This window comes from Piliocolobus tephrosceles, chromosome 7 (genome assembly GCF_002776525.5).
Source record: "Piliocolobus tephrosceles isolate RC106 chromosome 7, ASM277652v3, whole genome shotgun sequence".
Classification (NCBI taxonomy): domain Eukaryota; kingdom Metazoa; phylum Chordata; class Mammalia; order Primates; family Cercopithecidae; genus Piliocolobus; species Piliocolobus tephrosceles.
The window spans coordinates 73390244-73400075 of record NC_045440.1 but is presented as its reverse complement, the minus strand read 5'-3'; the positions used below and the strand labels follow the sequence as shown (position 1 = coordinate 73400075).

The window sequence follows — 9832 nt, the reverse complement described above, 5'->3', positions numbered from 1 at the left end:
CCCAGCACTTTGGAAGGCCGAGACGGGTGGATCACGAGGTCAGGAGATCCAGACCATCCTGGCTAACACGGTGAAACCCCGTCTCTACTAAAAAATACAAAAAACTAGATGGGCGAGGTGGCCGGTGCCTGTAGTCCCAGCTACTCGGGAGGCCGAGGCAGGAGAATGGCGTAAACCCGGCAGGCGGAGCTTGCAGTGAGCTGAGATCCGGCCACTGCACTCCAGCCTGGGCGATAGAGCGAGTCTCCGTCTCAAAAAAAAAAAAAAAAAAAAAAAAAGCTCCTGTACCTCAAATAGTAGAAAGACACATACTCCGTTGAAAACTGGGCAAAATACTTGAATAGGTATTTCATAAAGGAAGATGTACGAATCATTAATAAGCACCTGACAAAGGTCTTATCATCAATCATTAGGGAAATACAAATTAAAAGTGCAATAAGATACAGCTATACACAATAGAATAGAAAAATTAAAAAGATGAACAACACAGCATTAATTTCCTATGGCTGCCATTGTACTTTTTAGTGTAAATTCATTGCTTGCCTTCTTTGGACTTATGTTTGATTCTATCTTAGATTTACATGAGGTTTTAATTTTTTTGATTCCTTCAGAATTATTTAAATCAGTTTTATTTTTGGAACACTTTTGATTAGCTTTCTTGGTTTCTTTCTTTTTCTCCTCAACTAGATTTTTAAAATCTATTTCTTTTTTAGTCTGGGTTTTTTTTTTTTTTCTTCTTTATTTTCTTTTGTTTCAACACTTAGCTATCTTCATTAGAGAGATTGGAATAAGAATCTGTAAGGTCATAAAAACTTTTCAAATCCTCTGTAGTGCTATGGTTAATGGGGCACCCTCTTTTATCCACAGCATAGTTCAACTTGAACTTCTTGTCATGAACCATAGCTCGAAATCTCTTGTAAATTTTGGCTTTTCGATCCTCTTCTGGCATTTCCCAAAATCTCGGGTCCTTTGCAACCCGTCTAAACTGCTGGTCACTCATTATTTCTTGTTTGGAAGACATTTTTAATTTTTAATCTTGCTGAACAAATGCTTGAAGAAACCAAGTACATCTGGAGTTAAACAGCAGACATTTATTGTCTCACAGTTCTGGAGTCTAGAAGTCTGAGATCAAGGTGTCAGCAAGGTCAGTTCCTTCGGAGACTGTGAGGGAGTTTATGCCGGCTTCTGGGGGTTTGCTGGCAATCTTTGGTCCTCCTTGGCTTGTGAATACATCACCCTAATCTCTGGCTTCGTGTTCATGTCATTCTCCCTATGTGTTTATCTGTCTCTATGCCCAAATTTTCCCTTTTTATAAGGACAAAGTCATATTGGATTAGGCCCACTCTAGTGACCTCATCTTATCTAATTACATCTGCAATGGACCTGTTTCCTAATAAGGTCACATTTTGAGCTATTGGAGGTCAGAACGTCAACATATTGTTGGAGACTGACACAATTCAACCCATAAAAACACCAGATGTTAGTGAGTATATGACACAATCAGAACCTTTTTATGTTGTTTGGTGGGAATATAAAATGGTACAGCCAGGCATGGTGGCTCATGCCTATAATCCCAGCACTTTGGGAGGCCAAGGCAGGTGGATCACCTGAGGTCAGGAGTTCAAGACCAGCCTGGTCAACATGGCAAAACCCTGTCTCTACTAAAAATCCAAAACTTAGCTGAGAATATTGGCATGAATCTGTAGTCCCAGCTACTTGGGAGGCTGAGGTAGGAGAATAACTTGAACCCAGGAAGTGGAGATTGCAATGAGCCAAGATTCTGCCACTGCACTCCAGCCTGGGTGACAGAGGGAGACTCCATCTTAATATAATATAATTAATATAATATAATATAACCGCTTTGGAAAATATTTTGACAATTCCTTACAAAACTGAATATTCACCTACCTTACAACCCAGCAACTCCACTCGTAGCTATTTGCCCAGTGGTTTGCTGGATAAATATAAACTTGTATGAACTGATTGTAATGTTTTTTGAATTTTATTTTTATTCAAGGGAAAAATTTATTCCTACACAAAGCCTTATAGAATAGCATCCATAGTAATCTCATTCATAATATCCCCCAAACAGAAACAACCCAATTAGCCAAATATCCAATTATTCAACAAGTAAGTGAGTTCTCAAGTTGTATACCCATATAATGAAATACTATTCAACAATAAAAAGGAACAACATTTACTATAAAATAAATTATATAAACTTATTTTAAAATAAATTATATTAAAAACGAAAGAAATAAATACTCAAAACATCACTTTCTAAATATTTTACCACGTTTTACTACTATCTATGCTCTCAAGGCTATATATGCCTATTTTATTTGTATGGCGAAAATGTTGTATAATGTTGTGCTAGTGTACATTTCTTCCCAACTCTGCTTTGAGATAAATCAGGTTGATGACTAGAAATTGGTTATAGTGTGAGTATTTACACAAAAGGAATTGGCAACATTTACACATTAGGCCTGGATATATTGTCTGGTTGATTGCTTAAACTTGAGAAAGTGAAGAATGTCGATAATGCAGAATAAACTTAAAAGTGTGTTATATTTAAAATAGAAAACATAAAATGTTTAGGAAAAATCAGAGATGAAAATCTTTGGGACCTAAGACAGGGTGAAGATTTCTTGCACCTGACACCAAAAGCACCATAAATAAAAGGAAAATTTGATAAATTGGATCCCACCAAACTTAAAAGCTTCTGCTCTGTAGAAGTCCCTGCTAGCCAGGCACGGTGGCTCATGCCACTTTGGGAGGCTGAGGCAGGTGGATCACGAGATCAGGAGTTTGAGACCAGCCTGACCAAGATGGTGAAACCTTGTCTCTACTAAAAATACAAAAATCAGCTAGCCACTGTGGCGGTCACCTGTAATCCCAGCTGCTTGGAAGGCTGAGGCAAGAGAATCGCTTGAACCCAGGAGATGGAGGTTGCAGTGAGCTGAGGTTGTGCCACTGTACTCTAGCCTGGGTGACCGAGCAAGACTCCATCTATAAATAAATAAATAAATAAATAAATAGTCCCTGCTAAGAAGACAAAAAGACAAATTACAGACTGGGGGAAAAAATTGCAAACCACATATTTGACAGAAGCACTTGTATCTAGAATAATATCTAGAATTCTCCAAAGTCAACAGTAAAAAAGCTAAACAATCCAATTTGAAAACAGGCAAAATACATGAATAGACATCTCACCAAAGAGAATATACAGATGGTAATTAAGCACATGAAAAGATGCTCAATATCATTAGTCATTAGGGAAATACAAACCAAAACCATAAGAAAGTATCAGCACAAACCCATCAGCATGGCCAAAAAAAAAAAAAAAAAAAAAAAGATAATACCAAATATTGGTAAGGATGAGGAGAAACTAGATCATTCACATGTTCTCATGGGAATGTAAAATGGTACAGCCATTCTAGAAAATAGTTTGGCAGTTTATTTTAAAACAAGCAAATATGTGTACTATTCTAACCAGCAATTACACTCTTAGTATTTATTAAGAGATATGAAAACTGTGTTCACACAAAAACCTGTGCAGGAATGTTCATAGCAGCTTTATTCATGATAGCCCCAAACTCAAAACAACCCAAATGTCTTTCAATGGGTGAATGGTTGAACCAACTGTGGTACCCCAGGTATTGTGGAATACTATTCAGTAATCAACAGGTATGAACTATTAGAAACATGCAACAACTTGGGTAGGCCTTACAAGAATTATGTTGATTTAAAAAAGCCAATTTTGAAAGGTTATATCATGACCGGGATGTAATGAAATTATAGAATGGATCACACATTCCTGGTTGCCAGGAGTTACTACCTGGGGGCCAAGAAGGGGACAGGTATGACTATGAAGGAATAACATGGGCATATTTGTGGTGATGGAACAGTTTTGCATCTTGGTGGCGGAAGTTTCATGAAGCTACACATGGTAAAATTACACACACATGAGTGTCTATAACTGGTGAAATCTGAATAAGCTCTGTGAATTGTAACAATGTCAATTTCCTGTTTTTATATTCTCCTATGGTTATGTAAGGTGTTAACAGTGGAGGTGGAGAAGTGAAGGGTGTATGGGACCTCTGCGTATAATTTTTTACTTTTGTGAATCTCTAATCATTTTGAAATGAACTTTTATTTTTAAAAGTATGTATACTCTATAGCTGTCACATTGTGAATGACAGAAAAAGTGATCAAATCATAGATGTATTGCAACCATCATTGGCTTAGGATTTAAGAATTTGGCAAGAATCAGTGAAAGCATTATTTAAGAATTAATTGGCTAAATGAACATTACAATAAAGAACATGATGTATTTTAGTTGTTTAAAGTGGTATGCTACATACATTTTTTATATCAGTAAAATTCATAGTCAACTTCTATACATGTAATTATGTATATATGTGATTCTTCAAAGAGGGAGGGAGAAGGATCAGAAACCTTTATTGTGTAATGCAAGCTAATATATGTAGGAGAAATGATAGAATTTTTTTTATTTATAAAGAACAGAAGTTTATTTCTCACAATTCTGGAAGCTGGGAAGTACCAGATCAAGATACCAATAGGTTCTGTGTCTGGTGAAGGCCTCTTCCTCATAGATGACACCATCTGTGTCTTCTCACATGGCAGAAGGGAAGGAGGGATCAAAATAGGAGTACAAACAATGTTTCTTCACATGGAAGAGGAGCAAAAGAGAGTAAACTCACTTCCTTAAGCCCTTTTATAAGCGACCTAATCCCATCCATGAGACCTCTGCCCTCATGGCTTAATCACCTCTTAAAGGCCCCTCCTCTTAACATTATCACATTGGCAATTAAGTTGCAACATACAAATTTTGTGAGACACATCAAACAACAACCATTGTCTTATAGCTCAAATCTAGTCAGCCATTAATTCAGATAGGTCTCAGCCAGGCGATTCTATTTTTGCATAGTATTGACAGACCTCTGTCTGTCACAATTCGACAACAATGAAGGCAATCCACGACTAAGGAAACAACCATGGATTTCACCAACCACTGTGTGAAATGGTTTTGGGAAACAGGTTATTCACATGGTTTCAAAGTACTTCTTCTCAGATTATTGATTAATTACAAAGGAACAACATTACCTTTATTGTGAAAACGCCTTGCAGTCACCGCCTTAGCCAGGTGAATAAACTGAGTATCAATATTGGGACACGCTGATCTTGTATACTTCCTGATGTGAAGAATAAGAAGTACCCATCACTGATGTACTGTTCTTGAGAAACATGATTAACCTGAATTTAATCTTGAGGAACCAATTGATTAAATCTAGAGTATGGGTAGTTCTTCAAAATAGAATGTCAGTGGGGAAAATGTGAGTAATTAGTGGCTAAGGTGAAATGGGGCTCTTATTACAACCAGGTACATTAGCTATCTATTGTGGTGCAAAAAAATTATCCTCAAACCTAGTACCTTAAAACAATAATAAACACTTATGTTTTTTACATAGTGATATGGTTTGGCTCTGTCACCCCACTCAAATCTCATGTCAAATTGTAATTCTTAATGTTGAGGGAGGGACAGAGGGATGGCGACTGGATCATGGGGGTGGATTTCCCTCTTGCTGTTCTCATGATAATCAGTGAGTTCTTAGGAGATCTGGTTGTTTAAAAGTGTGTAGCACTTCCCCCTTCACTCTCTCTCTCTCTCACTGCACCATGGTAAGATGTGTTTGCTTCCCCTTCACCTTCCGCCATGATTATAAGTTTTCTGAGGCCTCCCAGCCGTGCTTCCTGAACAGCCTGTGGAACTGTGAATCAATTAAACCTTTTTTTTCCCATAAATTACCCAGTCTCCAGTAGCTCTTTATAGCAGTGTGAGAATGGACTAATACAAATAGTTCTGACCATCAGGAATTCTGGAGCAGCTTAGTTAGCTGATGATTCTGGCTCAAAATCTTTCATGAGATTGCAGCTACAGTCATTTGAAGCAGCAGGCAGTGCATAGCAAATAGGTTTTGTGGACACCATCATTTTGGTCATATCGTCTTCTGTTTATTCACCTCCTTTTAAAAACGTAAAATCATTCTAAGCTTTAGGACTACATAGAAACAGGCCACAGGAGGGATTTGGCCTATGCACTGTAGTTCATTGACCCCTGTTCCACGCTTGATTAGGGGTACAAGATCTGCTTCCACAGCAGCATGTTCACCTGATATTTAGCAGGAGGCCTCAGTTCCTCGCCTTGTGGACCTCTCCACACGGTTATTTAACTGTCTTCAAGATGTGGCAGCTGCCTTCCCCTAGAACAGGGGCTCTAAGTGCAAGACCAAGGAGGAAAATATAATTCATCTTATAGCCTAGTCTTGGAATTCATACATGGTCACTTTGGCCATGTTGGAAGCAAGCCATTAAGTAGCTCTCACTCAAGGGGTAGGGAACTCACTTTTCAAGGCAAAAATTGTCCAAAAAATTGTGTGTAAGATTTAAGACTACCACTCCAGCCTTGTCTTCTATGACTGTCACTATAATCCTAATATTGAAACAATAATTAGCAAACAGCACTGGGAATTAAGAAGAATTATCTTGTTTACTTCAAATACCTTTTGTATTTATTAACTGAAGCAAAAGACATTTAAACAGAAATATCTCTTTTAAAATGGCTATAATATTGACAAGTATCTTAAAACCAAATTAAAGTTGACATTGAAATTTGTTTTTATTTGTTTTTCATTTTACTTTATTTATTTATTTATTTATTTAGGCCTTGAAATTTGAATCAATGCTAGCATGAAAACTAGTAAGGGGAAAGGAAAGGTGAGTTTCAATGTCCCTCTCAATGTTTTCATGCCTGTTACCACTGAAATAATAATCATACTATTGTTTTGTGGGTCAGTAGTTACAATGTATGTGATACCATCTAGGAGATAGACTAGCACATAAAAGATACTCATTAAATCTGATATTATTTTAACAAAGAAGGGTAGCCTGTATTTGAGACATTACAACTTTGGAATGACCATTGGAAGCTAGCAGGGTGAGATGTTACCCTCACCCCCAAATTAAAAACAGAAGCAACCACAAAGCAACACATACAAGGAATAGTGTCATTTTTGTCCTTGTCAGAGCAGGTCTGTTACATTGAGAAGTATCCTGCATTTATAAATGGACTAAGAGATGAGTATACTGGCTTTGTGTCCAGGATGTGTGGTCTTCCTATTTAAAGATTATGGTGCTTCAAGGACTCCAGAATAGGTAAGCCAATACTAACTCTATTAATACAGGGCTTTCACATCAGCAGTAGAGGGTGAACTTAAAATAAAGTAGTTAGAATTCAATTGCCTTTAGAGAACAAACATATATTTTTTTGTTAGTACTTAACATAAACACGAAATTACATTTCTTTTACACCAGGGATTTTAGCTATAATACTGAAATAATGTGGCAAACTAAACTATTGTGTCAAAAAAATAGTTTTGAAGTTGTTGATTTTTATGCAATTGAACAATGATCATCATCACAGAAAGGTCACCTTGACATTAGGGCTTCTATTGACCATTTTCACCACGTTAACTTGAGGCATTACATAGACAGCTTAGGTGTTTAAAAATGACCAGCGTATGTAGCTGGATGTAGTTGCTCATGACTACAATTCTAACTACTCAAGAGGCTGAGGTGGGAGGACTGCTTGAGGCCAGGAGTTTTAGACCAGCTTGGGCAACATAGGGAGACACTGTCTCTAAAACAAACAAACAAACAAACAAAATTTAATGACCAGATCCAAAGAGTGGTAAAGCTAGTAATTTATCACATGTATATCAAGAACAGCAAGGGGCATAGGAAAAAAGTCCACATTAGAATTGGATGTTTAAGGTTTCCAGAGGATGTCAAAAATTACTTTTAAAAATCATTTTAAAAGAACCCCAAAATCTTTTACAGGATTCTTATGTAACTAAAGGCACTAGTTTCAATATTTCTCAGGTTTTTCTAAGATTCTTTGAAGGAGAGGGAGAAAGGAGTCATCCCTTTGATATAAGTTGCTTTATTTTAAACAGTCACAGTATGCTGTTATGACCCTTAACAGATTTGTCAAAGGCAAAGATTGTTGGAGTGACATGATAAAACTAAACCCATAATAAGTCAGAGCAAAGATACTATTTCCTTCCAATATCATGAGCAACCTTGTTGCTTTTGGTAACTTTAGATTCTTAGAAAAGACTAATCAAATGGTAGCACTGCCTCAGCTCAGCTATCAAACATGATAGTGCTAGAATAAATTAATAATTTATTGACTGAGTCCTTTGGGGATGGGGAGTATTGCAAATAAACGAACTGGAATGTAACACCAGGAGATGCTTTTCACTCATACCATTTTCCCTCTGACTTGGTTTTTTCTCCACTATCTGCAAACCTGTTAAAAAACTCCAAAATGCAGTTTTTTATACATCTTCCAGAAAATGAAACTGAGAATGATTGTAATCTTAGGAGATGGCTGAATGTTTTCAGAAGGATTTCCTTTGCCCATCACTGGTGTGCCAGCTTTGGGTTTTCTGCTGCGACCTGCAGATCAAAGGGGGTGATTGGAGAGGTCTTGCTTTCCTAATGTTTCTAGCAGTGGAAGCATTTGACAATTTGGGTGGTTTTTTTGTTGTTGTTGTTGTTGTTTTTAATTTCTTTTCCTTTTGAATTGTTTCTGTGTAACGTCACATGATTTTGAATACAAATCTCCAAATCTCCACTTGTAGGAATAGTTTCAAAAGTAAGGCTTTAGGTCCAAGGGGAAAAAAAGGGGGCCATCATTGGGGGTGTGTTATGCTGAATGAAGACCCTAAACATTGCTTATGTATTCATAAGCACGTTCATAATAAAGTACCATGATGTTGTAAACAATAATTGGTGACAACACTGTGCATATGAGACTGGAAGAATAGTCAGACTAAAAGGGAGAGAGTTTTGATTTATACAGAAATATTCTGGTGGTTATCACCAGTAAAGGCAAATGAAATACAGCAAAAAAGTGTATTTTGTTTTAATGGACTTTTGTAAAATGTTTTTAAAAGCTCATTTGAATTTGTGTTAGTGCTCCTTGAAAACTTCAAGAAACTTGACAGATGGAGATCTTAATAAAATTAAATTTTAGCCAGTTTTGAAATGACAATACCAAATATTTTACAAAATTATTGCCTGTCTTTCTGTAGAATGCAACTTCGCAGTACCCGAGATTAAAGAAAAAAATGGGAAAATGTGCCTCACAGAGGACTGAAACACTGTAAATCATCTAATCTTAGAATTCTTAAAATTGGAAATCAGAAACTTACGAAGGATTTGTAGCTGTGCTCAGGAAATAGCTTAAAAATATGTATTTACAGTTGCATTACTCACGAAAGATGTGTACAGCAAACAACCTGATATCATTGCAGCTTTGTCATTTGAGCATTGTAATAAATTTCAAGTTCAACCAAACTAAAGAATAATACAATGAATTTTTTAAAATAGCCATGCCACAGCCCAAGAAGTGTATTTTAAACATCACAATCGTTGCTCTGTTTTCAATGGTGTGTTTCATTCATCTATCTATTCATTCATGTGGTCAGTCAGTCAGTCATCATGTAGTATGTTGAGCCTCTCCTATATGAGAAGATCTATGCTGGTCAGAGACAATACAATAGTGGCGAGGTTGGGCATGGTTTCTGTCTACATGAAGTTTACATTCTGGTGAGGGAGCAAACAATCAGCATACCATTGAGAAAATCAAGCAGAAAAAAAACGTGTCATAGTAATTCATTTAGGGGAAACTGAACTAATTCTTTAAGAAAGAGACTAAAAGAGGAAAACCTATTTTTGGCAGCAT

General features: G+C 36.7%; 1 protein-coding gene across 1 annotated transcript; it reads right to left on the bottom strand.

The window, feature by feature from the left end:
* Window positions 1–492: 492 nt before the first annotated feature.
* LOC111520979 (ESF1 homolog) lies at window positions 493–1021 on the bottom strand. Its single transcript, XM_026455045.1, is given in 2 exon segments — window positions 493–738; window positions 740–1021. Coding segments are annotated over 2 exon segments (528 nt in total).
* Window positions 1022–9832: the final 8811 nt, after the last annotated feature.